Raw genomic sequence first — 15,967 nt, 5'->3', positions numbered from 1 at the left:
AATCATCGGTGAACGAAACGGTGGCAGCTACAACAACTGTACGACAAGTACGTGGTTATTACAGCTGACAATGATGATGATGATGATGTCAAACAGCAGTATCAATGGGATAAACCATAGCGATAGGCAACGCCTCCTCTCAAGCACTGCACCACTTCCATTCGGCAAGTTGTTGGTGTGATTCATGGACGATTTGAAGCACTTTTTGGCTCCAGAGTACGATTAATTCCCGTCCATACCTACTGGAATATCAGCAACGGGTAATTATTTGTCTCGTTCTCAGGTTGACTGTGTGCTACATGATGATAGTGTGTCCTGGGCAGACAGCTGTCTCCAGGTTACTTGACAATACATTTCAAAAAGCCGACTTGGTAACTGCGACAAAAACATAAATACTATAAATAGCAACGACAGATCATATCTGAATGGATGACGGTTACCTCGGTAACGTCAAACCAGTGGCAGCCGTTTGACAGCAATGCACTGACGGTACGGTCGAGACTAGAAAGTCTTGAGGATAAATAAAGATGTAGATGACAACAGAACAAACAAGTACGCACTTGCAGCTCATGACTACCCGTACAGCGGGACTATCACATAAACACGAATAAGGCACTTCAAATAGGGCAAAATGAGAAATTGTTGTGGAGAAACTTCGTGTCCCTGGAAATACAGGAAAAGACAAAAGCTGAGTGCGAGGAGACTTTGTCGTTTTCAGCTGAGATTTCGTCTTGTCAGTGAAACCAATCCGACAATTTTTGTGGATACGCCAGCTTTTTCCCTCAGTATTCATGGTTCGAGCTTGATTGAACTGCTTTGAGCCAGCCAGTCGTGTGTTCACTGGTGTGACGTAATGCAGTTTAGTGCAGTTTAGGCTCTCGCTATTGCTAAAATTTTTCGTTTCAATAAGGCATCAGCACTGCACCAGCAATTGAAGAACTGGGTGAAAGTCTGTTAGGCCATCTTTCAGCAAAGCATGACTCTTGTGTCGTGGGTGGCCGTCTATGGGTTACGCGTGCACTGAGCCTGCCAGACTATGCGATAGGGAGAAGACAGAGAACTGGGGACACGGCTGTATTGCCAGGACAAAACATACAAAGCGTCTGCGTAAATATATAGGATGACTAATTGGCCAAATATGGTCGTTCACTCGTTCGTTCCGTACAGCCACTGGCGGTGTTCCGGTCGTGAACACTCTCAGGCCCCTTACGCTGGTCGTATGTTCCTAGGCCATGTTTGGTGAGAGCCGCCAACTCACCTACTTTCCGGAAGTGTCGTACCGATGGTGACCTTGGGGATGCGTCACTCTCTACACATGTGCTTTTCTTCCTGACTGGGCGCATCCTGACAGTGGCGAAGTCTCTCAAATGAATGTCGCTGTTTCACATCCCATGAAGATCTGTTTTTCCTCTTGAAAAACGCTAGTGGTGGTATCAGTTCAGCGCACGAAAGCCGCTTACTTCATTCGCTGATCCAGGTTCTGACCAATAATGACTTCCTCTACCTTATCTCGAGTAGTCCCGGTGCTGGAGATCGTGTGCCCCAAATTGTTCCCTGCACCTTCAAAAATTGGTATTTCTTAGGCTTAGGTCATAGTCCTACCCCTTTCTCATTTCGTTCAGATGCTTCTCTTTGTTCCCTGCTATCACTGTGAAAGTGACCGAGCAGACCGAATGAAGCTTCGTAGTGAGACCACGTAGGGCTCTATCCAGGAGGCTTTGGAAACTGGCTGGCTGGCCATAAGACATTGTCTCAGGCGCCGATGCGGCCATTTTGTAAGTCTTCTCCCTCCATTCGCCAGTACTCTAAGTTGAGGCCAAGTTCGCTATACTGGTCTCACCAAAAACCTCAAGGTTGACAATGATATGAAACAGTGAAAGGAAATCCTTAGGCTTTCAGTAATCGACCCAAAGCCAACCATTCTTTTTGTTGAACAGCTCTACCGAAAAGACTATGGGAAGCCGGGGCGTTGAACCATATTGATCTTCACTATCTGGTGCTCCTAACTTGTTTTCCGTGCTGGTAGCATGGTGGGAGGTAGCGTGGTGTTGTGACTTGCTGAACGGTCGTGCAACTCTGTATCGGTCCCTTGGCTTCCTGCTCCGCCCACTATGTTATATCAAAATGGACGTTAGGTTTAGACCGTCCTTTATGGAGACAAAGGAAGCTTATTACAGCAGTATTTATAGGGTAATAAAAGAATGTTCTTCAAGGGCATGCTAGGATTTCCGTGAGGAGACGCAAAGCATTGAGCTAAAGATGCCCGATACAGATTGGCTGGCATTGTCACCAGTCGAGGCATGCCCTCGTTTGGTCCGTGGCGCGCACGTGACCCATCCGTCCAACTGACGTGCTGCTTGATTATTAGGGGTGGATGGCCTCCGAACACGTGGAAGAGTGAATTTTGGTGCTTCCGGGCGGGCGAACATTTTGACAAAGTTTACAGCAACTTGTGTTTCACAATAACTCCACCACTTTGAATTTTGCTTACACTTGCTGACACCCAGCACGTATCAGAAAGATTTGGTACGTCAACTTCTGAAGTTCCACGGGGGTCTTGACGACTACAGGCCTGCGCCTCATATCTCAGTTAACAGGGACTTGAATAAACGTGAGGTTTGTTAGGCCTTCTAAGTGGAATTCAGTAGTTCGGGCTATTGCGTGGCATTTGCACATACACAAGGATGGACGAGATTACATGAAACAGCTGTTGACTACTACTTTGTAGATTCACATCCACGGATTTCTTTAACATCTGCACCGACTGAAGTAGGAGTTCTCATTGCAATCCTTGGTTTCATAATCTTTCCTTAAAGTGTCCATAAACGACTCCCCTAAGGAACCCCCAACCGGGTTCTAGGCTGGCCGTTGGCGGTTTGTAACAAACTTTCAACGCGTCGCTTATGGGAAGTTCCATGCTGTAATGGAATGTCTGTTTGTTTCCAACTGCGGAGCCGGGACGATCCAGTTGTCGGTAGGGTTATCTGAGATTCTACTTGTGCGTGAATTTCTTACTTATTGAGAATAAACCGGACGGTAGTCTACCTCTCCGATCAGCAAACCTAGCAGAATGTTCCCTTGCCGGGAATTTATTTAAAACTCGCCTGCCTGCCTTAGCCTTTTCATGAGCAATAATCATTGTCCGAAAGAAAACTTGATCGGATCGGCACATTCCTTCCTGTGCCATCCATCGTTAGACAGCACGAGGATCACTCGTTCGGATTAGGAATACAGACCCTGACTTGTTCCCGGAATTTTTCTGGACTGATGTCCTAGATGATGCCGCATTTTTTCGGTATGTTGTTCATCCTGACAGCATCACTGGAACTATAATATAGTATATGTATATATACATATATATAGTATAGTATAATTTCGGACAAGAGGCTTCAGGGATGAAGGATGCAATGGACAATACAGCATATTAGTATCACGCCAAACATAGAATTACGTCAGGAACTTTTTGCGTTGACTGTCTGAGTAGTTGTCATGGGCTTGTCACCTTGGTCACAGTGGGAAGTGACGAGCTGTAACAAGAACGCGGGAGGTGTCAACTGTCAACCCGTTTGTGTACAGAAAAGCTGGTATATAATTCGAGGTATCCACTCCAAAATATAATGTATTTGTAGGTCTCCCAGAAACTACTCTTGGTGATGAATTATGAGATCGTCAGATTCGGACAATTTTGGTGAGTGCTGGCTCGAATCCGATGATCAGGTGAACTGGATGCCTGCGCTTCCTCCGAAAGTGACGAGATACTACTAAAGATTGGACTTTCAGATTTATGGTTGGCCAAATTTGGTTCAGCCGCAGTAAAGATTCATTATCTTATTACAATGCATGCATCCCAAGAGGATCTTGGCGTTTGATTAGTTCCCCTGAAACCTCAGAGAGCAGAAGACCCGATGAGTGGCTCACATACCACAATGTAGTATGTAACATGACAGGATCGATGACCTTCGTTTATACAAACACTTCCACATGCAGTTTGCTCTTTGGTAAGTTTTTGGGCCTTCTTGAGCAGTTGTACACGGGTGTCTCTTCAGTTTCATTTCTTTGCTCTCCACAAATAATGGGCTCTGTCACACCAAGGAAAGAAGTAACAACAAAGAACTCAAGTGGACTGCAAAAGATCAATTTTTTAATGGTTTACGTTCTAGCTTACTGCCAGTTAAAGGTGTACGGCTTTTGCTACGGAGTCATTTTTTAAAAAAAACGCCAACTGGGCAGTTACAGACTATTGGACAGGACAAGGGAGCAAAACCTTCATCTGCATCTTGTTTAAAAAACTGAATATCCATCTTCCCTTGAACGCCATCTTCTCCTTGAACGCGTCTTCCTGAACCTTCCTGGATATTAATTGGCTGTTGCTCAAATCCAAGCAAATGCTACAAAGAGACCCCACAAATTCCGCAATGGATCTCCCTTTTCGAGAGACGCAAAGCGAATTTTCAAGCAGAAAACATACTACTCGCATGCCTTCCTAATCAGTAGTATCACCGTTACACCAGTATAGAGTTTAATAAAGACAGATTTTCGGGAAAATTTAATAATTTCCATCTTATAAAGGAAACTAGTCACAAGGTTGCTGAAAACTCTTCGATAGCCCACGACCGGTTTCGCCCTTCTTGGGGCTCATCAGGTAGGCGCGATCCCCGAGTTTCCGTCAACCTTATGATCCACTTGAACCCAAATTGCACTGTTTTCGAGAAATACACCCATTTGCAAATCAGTTTGGTTTTCATGAGAGACTCAACTGAATCTCTCGTTTATGATATTCTTTAACTGAATTTGCTTCACACGGGCCGCCTTATGATTCAGTTGGCACGATATTCGAGATGAGTGTATTTCTCGAAAATTTGCATCTTAATTTTTTTAAAACATTACTCTGCATTGTACGTTTCTGGTAGAAATCCAATCGGACGTATTGAACGGACAAGATGTTAAGTGTGAATTTCTCTCAATGTTGTGTTTACCTTCCACTGAATTTTCTCTTTTTTGATTGCAGAGGAAAAAAGAGAGTTTTGCTTATAATGCCGGTAAGTTGAAATCAACATCCGTATTCTTGTGAAAATGTAAGCAAATATTTTCATTCTGGTTCTGAGCGCCTCAGTGGTTGGAACCGGAGAAGGAACAATTTCTTGGCTTTTCAAATCCAATTGATGTGTAAAAATGAACTATTTTCATACAGCCATTTAAGACATGCTGACAGACATACATCTTGATTGATTTCTTCGTTATTCAGCGCGGAAAGGAGGTTACAGGCTTGCAGCTTGGATTTTGAATTCCACTATCTTGTTAGTGTAACGGCTTGGATGAGAACTTCTTTGAACGTGAGTTCGTTAACAACCGATTGCGTCTGTACCTAGGCTTTAGTTCTCAACGATACCGCACCCGAATCTTTTCGTTCTTCCGGGGATCCTTGTCACTAGCACTGTTTACAATAACCGGGAAGATTTTGCGGCCTGAGGACGTCAAATTCTGTTGACTTCCCTGCGGAAAAGGTTTATCCCCTCAAAATGGATTCTGGCAAAGCGTTTGAGGTCGAAAAATGAGAAAAAATAGGTTGGATCAGGATCTGACGAGTACAACACTAGATAGCGAGTGCACAAGAGACTCCCCAACTAAGTCAAACGTATTAAGTTAATATTGGTATTACTTTTTTTACCTTGTCCAACTCAGTGGACCTAAAACAATGGAGTGTCAAGCATCAATGTGTCGTATTTCTTGACCACACCTAGGTGGCAGTGGAAACGTCCGAGAGACAGAATGGGTAGTTGACTCTCTCCGGAAAGAATGAATGAATGAATGAATGAATGTTTTTCATACCGTCATTTGCTATCCACAACATCCATACGGTTGGATAAGGCCAACAGTTTCACAATTCGCCTTCTCATTGTGGGAATTCACTTGGGGCAGTCAGCACAGCTGTGAGTTGTGGTCTATTCCATAATTGCTCTGATCGATCAGTAATCAGACTAATCCGGGGTCAATCGATCGTCACAACCAGGACAGTTACTGGGTCGTCGTTCGATGAATCGGGCACACCAAGCGCATCGCTCAAGTGTGAACACGTTCGCCTGCTCAGATGTGAAAATTCAGATGCGTCCAACGTGCGTCGGTAGAATAGTGGTTACACGCTCGCCTCGCATGTCAGATGTCCGGGGTTCAAATCCTGGTACAGCTGCACTGCTGATGAACTCTAGTAAGAGCGAAACTCGAGTCCAGTGCTTCCCTTTGATGTGGACTCACCAGAACAATTGCGCCAGAACAGGAACGCGGCTGTTCAAATGAGAGTGGTGTGACTATGAACAAAGTACCTATCCCTCAAAACCCCAAAATTGCAATCAGACTAATCATATTCAGAGTAACCCAGATCGTCTCGTGCATGCGTTTCATCAGTTTCTGCCAATAAAGCATTCCGAGTAACAGACTGACTGCTGATGTATCAAAAAGATGGTCCTCATCTTGGGGAACTTTATGCAATGTTGAGATTGAGGCTTCTATAAAGATGATAATGGGCAACGTTGTGATTTGCTGTCTAGGTGTTGAGTGCCTGTTACGAAACGAGCCCTTACGTGTTAAGAAGTTTCCTGTCATTTCATTGGCTATGCTCCACCAACCAACCTGTCCAAATTAATTACTATTCTTCTATTCCATTGTTCATTTGTTTACCTAGTCATCGGTTACTTCGTCAATCTCATCTGCATATAGCACTGCTCGTATCCAGGCTAATCCCTGGTTATTTTCACCCTTGGTAGAAAACATCGATCGATATTGCGGCCTCCGCGAGGACGATCGCCAATGGTCAAGCCAGTTTGAGACCGAAACAAACGTTCTTCATATCAGCAAGCGCATCGTAGGTGGCATAAAATCAAAGCTCGGAGAATGGCCGTGGCTTGTCTCTCTGATGTTTTATGAGACAGCAGAAGAGATCAAAAGTAATCTCGTTGGAAAACATGGAAACGGATCGATATTTATACCACCCACCATCATAACGTACTATCCAAGTGGATCAAGACGATATCACATATGCGGTGGGACGTTGATTCATCCGCAGTGGGTTTTGACGGCAGCCCACTGCTTCTTGTAAGTTTAAGTTATTACAGTGAATCAAGACGTGGGTAATCAATGACGTTCAATGTACCTCCCTGTCTCTCTCACGTTTCGCCATTCACTGTACCGAACAGGGGGAAATAGTACTCAGGCTATTAAAGAACATGATCTTACAACGAAAATCGATAAGCCATAATTTAAATGCGATGTGGCAAGATGCGTGTAATCTTTGTCTCCTCGGATCTGATCCAGGCGCTCTTGCGGAATGTTTCACCTGAAACTTTTAATGCAATGTCATAGTGTTCATTTCAGAGCGTCCGGAAAGTGGGAGATTCAGGTCTTTGTGATCCTCCAATCGATTTGAAGAACGCTACAAGAATAATGGCTTTTCTGAAAAGGAAAACGATGTCTTGAGTGTCTTTCACGACAAAATATGTAGATTAGGATGGCGGAAATAACAGAAGGCACGCAACTCTGTGTTTATTTGAGTTTCAAACGAGGAGAGTGACTCAAAAAGTCACGACAGACTCTGAGGAACTCATTGGTCCTGCCCAGCACAGAGTCATCCTCAGTAAACTCTCTAACAAGAAGCTCCCGGCCAGACAAATTGATGTTCATTGTGGCACTAATGAACATACAGAGGCTGCGTCCCACAAGTTTTTCAATTACTGTTTTCGAAATTTCTGACGCTCAATCTGTTAGTGTGTCCCATTAGCGAAAATTAAGGCTGTCATTTAGCCATTCCAGAGCTTTACATGGGACGGAATGCACGTCCCATTGTTTTTATTGATTGCTTCCCAAGAATTTCCAAAAATGAGTGGCAGTTTTTATCTTACCGTCCAAGCGTAGGCACCAAAGTCGTGAAGACAGATCATTTATGTTTGGTTACGTAAAACGGGAGCCGAAGAGGGGGGCCTCAGTTTAGCTTCTTCTGTGTAGAGTGACACGCATTACATCTTGAAGTATCTGACCAACCCATGAGAGCTTTCAGTCCACTAGCAGTTATGTTATATCTTTGTAGCTTTCCTCAGAAGTTGGGAAATACAATTCAAGGTAATCAACAGGGAGTCTACAGCGATTCTACACTGGTGCTTCAGCAGTTTTGCTACTTTACGTGTTCTCTGGACTCATCGGCTGAGCTCTGATCCATTTTACCCTCAGCGAAACTGATTTCGAGAGCGACTGCCATTAAGTACCAAGACTAGACGGCAGAACTGAGTAGTTCAGTGAGAGAAGGCAGCTGATATGACTGGCCTATCAAATATTCGAGGCTGGTGTATGTACAGATATAGGAACTCTTGGGCTCGCCAGACCGGAGACTTACGCTGAATTCATGGAATGCTAATGTACAGACAGTTACCTTCATACGGAAATCGTTGGTCGCAGTATAAACCGGATACTCAAAAAAAAACCATAAGCGTTGAATGGAGGTTTTCATTTCAAATGTCTTCAAGCAACTACTGAAAACGCTTTCAGTAAGATGATACCTCAAGCCAATTTTATCTCCAATTTTTGAAGTGTATTCCAGTTCATTCAAGAATATTTTCAAAACGTTTGGGTTTCATCTACCACGATATCTTAAGATATCCTTCCATTACCTGGTTCCGAATACCGGTGAACAACGCTCGTGGGTTCTCAGCTTTTGGCAGAATGAATGTATTGTGTTCCACGAGCACCAAGCTAGTAACTTCTAGGGCTCTTTACACCACACTAATGCGGTATCGAGGCAGGTGCGGGCAGACTAGGAATGGTTCGCTTAAATTGCCGGTCTCAACACAGGAGAAAGCCGCTAAACATTACCGTCTCAATCTACGTTGTATTCTCGAAACTGTAAAATGACGTAAAGTACCAAAACAAAATGTAAGATGGTGCACTCACTTTTCAAGTCGTTCCTTCTAAAAATTACCATAGGAAAACGTTTGTAAGGAATATTTCTCAGGCACTGTGAATCGCTTCCACTAAACACGTGTAATTTGTGGCTCATTGACTCACCTCTTCAACTTCTTTCTCGCACTTCACGTCTCCTTCTTCTTCCTCTTCCTCCCCAGGTTTCTGGCGAAGGTAACAACACCGCGTAATATCTCAAATTACAGACTAATACAGCGCCATGAAGTTTTTGCAATGGGCCAAACAAACAAATATAGGACCACTCTGTGATTTCATCAGTTTCATTAATCCAGGTTGATCTGTTAGCCGAAACCCAGGGATACGTCTACACACCCACTGGTGCTTTGTCCGCTATCTTTGGATAAATATATGGATCATTTAAACATCATCATTTAAACATGTTTACAGAAATCTGCTGCTTTCCAAAAGGTCTTAATCTAATCGAGTACGAGTATTCAGCTCACCTTTGACGGCCTTTGTTGCATCAAACAGAACCCGATTATTTGTAGCCCCAGCAGAATTCCTCCACAAAGTAGAAAGCACTTTGGTACGCGGTCCAGGAGATTATCTTCCACAAAGGTGCTTTAACAATAACATAAATGATCACGTATTTTTTCATGTGTTCCGGAAAGTTAGTCAACCATAAAACCAAATAAAAGATACGACGAATGTATTCCAGATCACGAGTTAACAGTGCAAAAGTGAATTAGTTTCATGCAAGGTGATGCTATAGGCGACGAAGCAGGTCCTACGCAAACTAATCTATAGAACATATCCAGACATTGTCTTTCTAGGAGTTGCAAATCCACGAACTTATACAAAAATATGACATATAAAGTTTATTTTAAAAGGCACATCGCGACGAGGGTGGGTGTTTCATTCGGCTTAGCCTGTGTGGAAAGACTAGAAAGAATGGGAACATTTACATCACAGTTGTAACTCAAGGGTATGTTCGAAAAGTTTGATGGCGTCAGTAATGCGTTCGAAGACATAAAGCGGTGGTTACGGATTGCAAAATCGCCTGGGAAGATTCGAGCACATATATGTGCTGGCCTGCAATACAGTCGTACGACATTCTGCAAAAACAAGTTCGAAGTGGTCTGAGGCAAGTTTTCCTCAAAATAGCTTTTGTTATCTGGCCAATTGCTACTGGAAGACACATGTCAGCGTTGATCACGGGCCACTTCGTCTTCAAAAGTTCCCCCCTTCTTCGAGCGAAATAGAAAAAACATCTGGAACAGAGTTATTCTCACGTGCAAAGATAAGACGCTTGCGTTTTCAAAATCAACCGGTCTAAGATAATATCTCACGACAAAAATTTGTTTGGGAAATCTGCTTCGCGACTTTGCAGGGGAGTACATGTAGGTTTAAGTTAAAAGCATTTGATTGAATCCTTCTATGGCGTAGCGTTGTTACCGACTTTGTTGCCGAATTTAGTAGGTACTTTTAACCTATGTAATACCGTATTCATTCAGCTGCTATATCGCTGAGGGAACAGTGTTTTGTTTCTGCTCCTGTGTAACCTTGCAGTGTTTGTTTCGTATGACTTTGTTTGTGTAGTTTCGTGCTTAAGAATGAAGCATGATGAAAATGTAAGCTATTTGCAATGCGAATGATGATTATTGCTTAACAGCAGCAACTAATCCATCATGAGTTGCGAAGTGGAAAGGACCGTGCGCATTATGACTGTCAGTTTGGAAGTAAACGCAGAACAAACAAAATAATTATCACTAACAGATCTGAACCAAACGCCAAATGAAACCTTCGTTAAGAAGAAAGCTTGAAGAATGGGCCGAGTCTTCCAAGTCTGACTAAGTTGGACCACCTGAACCCTCGTAGAAATGGAGGATGTTTCTCACCATATTACGACACTCAAAATTCGCAATCTCTGGCGATCTATCGAGCTGTGTGTTTATTTTGTGTACCATAACTGGTAACTATAACTGTAACTCCACCTCTGGTGGAGTAGTGGTTACACACTCGTCTCGCACGTCAGAGGCCTGACGTTCAAATACCGGCACGGCCTTTGGGTATGCATTGCTGTTGGGCTCTAATGAGAGCGAAACTTGAGTCCTTCCCCTTCCCTTGATGTGGACTAACTGGAATAATTACGTCAGAACAGGAATACGACCGTTCAAACGAGAGTGCTGTGGCAATGAACAATGAACAGCTATACGACCGTTCAAACGAGAGTGCTGTGGCAATGAACATATAAATGAACAGCTTTGCGCTAAAGGTCTTGTAATTTTCCAGGCTAGTGATACTATTTTACGATCCAAGGTTAATGCTCTCCCCTCCCAGCCACCAGAACATTGAACCTCTCTGTCGACTCCGAGGTTTATACTGGTTGATTTTTGAGTTTCCTCATAACTACTCAGAACCCTAAAAGATCCACATGTCCGTAGATCTGAAAAAAGATGACCAGTTCGTCTACTTATAAGCGGCTTAAGTATTTCTTTCTCACCGCAAAAAATACTTACTTGGATTCAAAATTTATCGACGCACCAAAAACTGTTATTTGTGGATGTTAAACTGTCGTGAGTGTCATGTGAGTATTGAGAGGCTCAGTACAAATTTACGAGGAAGAAACAAGATATCTTCTCAGAAACGAAGTATTACAGGGAACCGAGTTCCTCATCCTATTCATCTAACAAGTTTTCATAATCTATTAAAGATTCACGTGATTAGACGCTTTCAGAGGGCATTCAACTAACTCATTTTATACTTCAAATAACCAAAATGTTAGTCCGTTTTAAACAAAAAATGTCGTCCACAGGATGCGATACAGTGTTGTCAACAGCAGATTCTGCAAATGCTGGAAGAGATCGTGTCCCTCTAGGAACGAATACTGAATAAACTACCCAGCTTGACCAAAGCAGTTGGGAATAAAATAGAAAATTTTCTTCGGGAGATGAGAGGGAGGCTGGCCGAGTGGATGATATAGTGAAATACCATAGAAGGAAGCAATAACGCACTGATGATGTCACCTCGATTGGTGATGAAACGTTTGCAATCAAATTGCCCAGCTCAGCGAACAAGCCAACGACCACCATCTACGATACCTGAACATCCATCTACTCCTTGAACGCGTCTTCCCAAACTTTCTTGAATACTCATTGACTGTTGCTCAAATCCAGGCAAATGCGACTCCACAAATTCCGTAGTAGATATCACTTTTGAATGGACGCGAAGCGGGTTTACGAGGAACATACTACTCACATGCATCATTGGTAGTATCCACCGTTACACCACCTCTGCGTCCAGGTTTCGAATCCCACACGAGTACTATATGACCGGCTTCCAACCACTTTGACCCTTGTTTCCGGAATGAAAACGTAGCTGAGGAAGCCCAGTTGTCTTCAATTTGGTATTCTGCGTCCAATGAGTTATGATATGTGATATCTTACAAAATATGCGGATATCGCTCGCGCGTTATATCTCAAATAGCAGCTGGAAAAAATGCTGGACTAAGAAACAATCACAACGAACGCACTGCTTTGAAAATTTCCGCACACAAAAAACTGACTTATAAACTCTTACAGATGGGAAGTTGCTGACAGAAAAAGTAAGCACTCAGAATGAACCGATCGGTTCAATCTGATGACCGGTTACTAGGCGGAGCGGGATATCGTACTTCACGGTTTCTCGGTCTGACCGCCAACTCCAAAGGCAGTTGTGTTTTCGGGCACGAAACTTGAGAGGCGCCAATCTACTCTGGTGATAGATGTACTTCTCCCAGTAATTGAAAACAGACTGGTTAAACCAAGAGGTTTTGACCAAAGTAATAGTTGTGGAGGGAACACTGCTTTTGTCGAGATGCCTCTGTGCAGAGGTCTTGACATCCTAATTTAACCGTTATGACGTAAGTGAGGAGCGGAAAGGCGAAGAAAAACTCTGCAGCCGTTTCAAACTCGTTTTACTTCTGGCGACTCCAAACAATGAATGGACAGCTGTGAAGCGCCTTGCAGCTTCTAGGCATTGATTCACCTTACTTGAGGGCACACATCTCGGTCAAACTTTCTCCTGGGTGTCTGAATTTGATGCAGTGTGTAACAAAACACGCTAGTCGCAATTCCGCTCCACCATCTCAAATACCATGCTAGCTGACACCTGAAGCGATCTTTGTGTAGCATAGAATTCAACCAGAAGAGGAATGAAACTCTCTAGAACACCACTGTAAGTTGCAGCGTGCGTATACCTCAAAAGTTTCTTTCGACTCTGTCCAACGCTGAACTTCAAAGTGGGTACGTATCTCTCCTTTTCGCCGAATTGTGACGTAGCAACCCGGAAACGATAACATTGTGCACACCGAGTTCGAGATATTCAATGGTGTACTGTGTAAAGCCAAGAAGTTATTTATTGGGAAACACCAAATAAACAGTTACATACTACTGGACAGGAAAGTAGACGTTTCATATGCATCCTGTTTTTAAAAACTGAACTTTCGTGGATATTCGTTGAGATCACGCACTTGTAAATGAACGCTGCAGAGCGATTCCACAAGTTCCGTAGTAAACTCCACCTTCCATTAGACACGAGGCGGAGTTACAAGAAAATCACATACTACTCATGTGCTTCATCAGTAGTATCCGCCGTTAAATTAGTAGTTCACATAGTTTCTTAGAAACGTTCTTCCGAACGTCTAACTCTGCGCGGTAGGGTCCGCTATTGGATATAAAGCTCGTACACACACCACCATTTTCTTATACAATCGACCAAAACGTGCTAAGTTTCATCGCCACCCAACCCATAAGTATACACAACTAGAACCAGACTCTCATTGCCTCGACTCTCATTGTCAACACAGAAGTTTTTCGCGATCCAAACCGCAGTTCACTATCATATTCCGAACCGCATAATTACTGAACAGCAAAACGGTATATGGAAGGAAAAACGGCAATTGTTGATCACCAAAGATAACCTATGCAGATTTCAAAATGTCCAAAGAGACTAGAGCTCGTCTCGTGTTTGTTCTACCGCTTATTCACGATTAGTATTGTGGGAATTTAGAAGCGCAGAGTCGGCTAAAATTTTCCCCGTTAAACTGTCTTCTTTTGTGCACTTGGAGATTTTTTTCATCATTATACTATCCTGAAACAAACATACTCAACCAAGATAAGGAATAAAATTTTAAGTAATCCATTTTTCATCCTTGGGTTGCTCAGTTGGACATTTTGTGGCGTGAATCACACGCAGATTACTTCTTTGTGGAAACTTGATCACTGACGAACAGTACTGCTTAATTTATCCATGCTCCAATTTATACATCCCTCCATCACTTCGATCGTCCTGGATAATACGGTGAAAATTGAATTAATCCCACTACGGTCGTTTTTGCCGATTGAGCTAAAATTGTTAAAATAACCGAACTACTTAGAGATATTCAGTAGCATGATGATTTGTTTATTTTGCTACAGTCCTGCAGGGGCTCATATCTACCTTTCTCCCGCCCCATATCGATGGCGTGTTCGAGCAGGTGAATATGATATGCTAGACGACCGGACGGACCACGAAGATATCGACGTTGAGGCAGTCTATCCCCATCCGGACTATAACGGTATGCTTATTTACATTGTAATGTGTAACAAGGAATTACTTACGGTAGTACAGCAACTCCTTCTCTAATGCCTTTAAACAACTGCGTATTACACCGCGTACTGCTAGCTCTTTTTGTCCATGTGTCTGTCTACCCCTTCATGATATAGCCAGCTAATAAATTTGGATGGATTCGTTTGGCAGTTCGAAATCAACGTAACGTATAAATACGGATTCACTAAGACGGCAGAGTGTGGGGGGTACACAGAAAGCGAACCCCACTGACCACACCCGGGCTATCAACGGGGTAGTCAAACGTGAGCGATGTGAAACCGATTGGCTTGACTACACCGACAAACCTGTCTTGCTGGAAGAGTAGTACCAAATGCCATCATAGGAGACCTCGCTTGCCGGGCCGAGGCTGTCAGAAATGAGCACGTTTTAAAAACGTACAAAGGTTCAAGGTTGCAGAAGGTTGCTTCGCAAAAGAACAGCGTGCCTCGTGCGGCATAAGACTACAGACTTTCAATCTCGGTTATCTGGGTGTTATTACCGAAATAACCACTACTAGATTAGCCTTGTTAGTGACTGATCAGGCGCTGTTCTATGTGCCCGCCCAATCACAGCAGAGTCCATTACACAATGAAGTTCATAGTTTTGGAAAGGAATCCTCTATGCTCTTCAAAGTGCATATTGGCCACCGGATAGATTTATTGGGACCAGCGAGACTAGTTTCTCAAGTAACAGCAAAAAGTGATGAACAATTTTTCCATCTAAATCGGGAGGAATCTCATTTCAGGACAAATTCTATTGTGCATTAACGACTGACGTTTATTGGTGACTGAATGACCTTCACGAGAATCAGCAGTAGTCAGGAGTAACGGTTTGTAGTGAGTCAAACTTTGTTGGCTAAGCCACGAAATAGCTCTTAGACGCCCACGTAAACTGGTGCCATTCAAGAACAACGGGGCTATCATGTGTTCTTTCCGAAAGGTGCAAAAGTACATTGATGTCGTCATTCTTATTCCAGGTGTTCTCATAAAAAATGTATCCGCATTTACCCTACTGCTGTCAGATTTTCCATCTGTTATCCAACAGCAAAAGAATCATCTAATGACGTCGCCCTGATGAAACTACAAACACCCGTGAAACTTTCCCAATACGTGAACATTGCCTGCTTGCCACGAGTTGACGCGAATTTCCGCAGTGGCGAGCAGTGCGTCGCACCTGGATGGGGACACGCCGAAGCAGGCAAGTGCATGATTTGCAGCGCGGGCGAACAATTTAGTGTCAATAAACTGATTTTGAAATCGCCTCCAACGCGTGGTTCTCATTCTCTTTTGTTGTGGACCACAGTCTCCTTAATGCCTTCTTATTACAGCGAACCCCGGTCTGGATAGCCGGTTGATATCCTGGTGCACTTGGCCAAACCAGAAAAAGTCAACGAACGTGTGAACCGGCTGATCTCTTGATCACTGTCGCTTACAAG

The 15,967-nt window shown here is 43.4% G+C and overlaps 2 protein-coding genes across 2 annotated transcripts in view; one reads left to right on the top strand and one right to left on the bottom strand.

Moving 5' to 3' along the window:
* T265_11329 (hypothetical protein) overlaps positions 1 to 15,967 on the bottom strand; it is a gene marked incomplete at both ends in the record, with an annotated part of 51,957 nt that overhangs the window by 23,472 nt on the left and 12,518 nt on the right. The window contains one exon of the mRNA XM_009177957.1: positions 9,049 to 9,108. Within this exon, the coding sequence (XP_009176221.1) occupies positions 9,049 to 9,108 (60 nt within the window). The remainder of the gene's footprint in view (positions 1 to 9,048; positions 9,109 to 15,967) is intronic.
* The window catches only part of T265_15408 (hypothetical protein), a gene marked incomplete at both ends in the record, with an annotated part of 15,612 nt that continues 6,360 nt past the window's right edge, over positions 6,716 to 15,967 (top strand). The window contains 2 exons of the mRNA XM_009177958.1: positions 6,716 to 7,089; positions 14,334 to 14,517. Of these exons, the coding sequence (XP_009176222.1) occupies positions 6,716 to 7,089; positions 14,334 to 14,517 (558 nt within the window). The remainder of the gene's footprint in view (positions 7,090 to 14,333; positions 14,518 to 15,967) is intronic.

This window comes from Opisthorchis viverrini (assembly GCF_000715545.1).
Source record: "Opisthorchis viverrini unplaced genomic scaffold opera_v5_487, whole genome shotgun sequence".
Classification (NCBI taxonomy): Eukaryota; Metazoa; Platyhelminthes; class Trematoda; order Opisthorchiida; family Opisthorchiidae; genus Opisthorchis; species Opisthorchis viverrini.
Note: the sequence above shows the minus strand (reverse complement) of the source record. Positions and strands in the feature narration are given on the sequence as shown.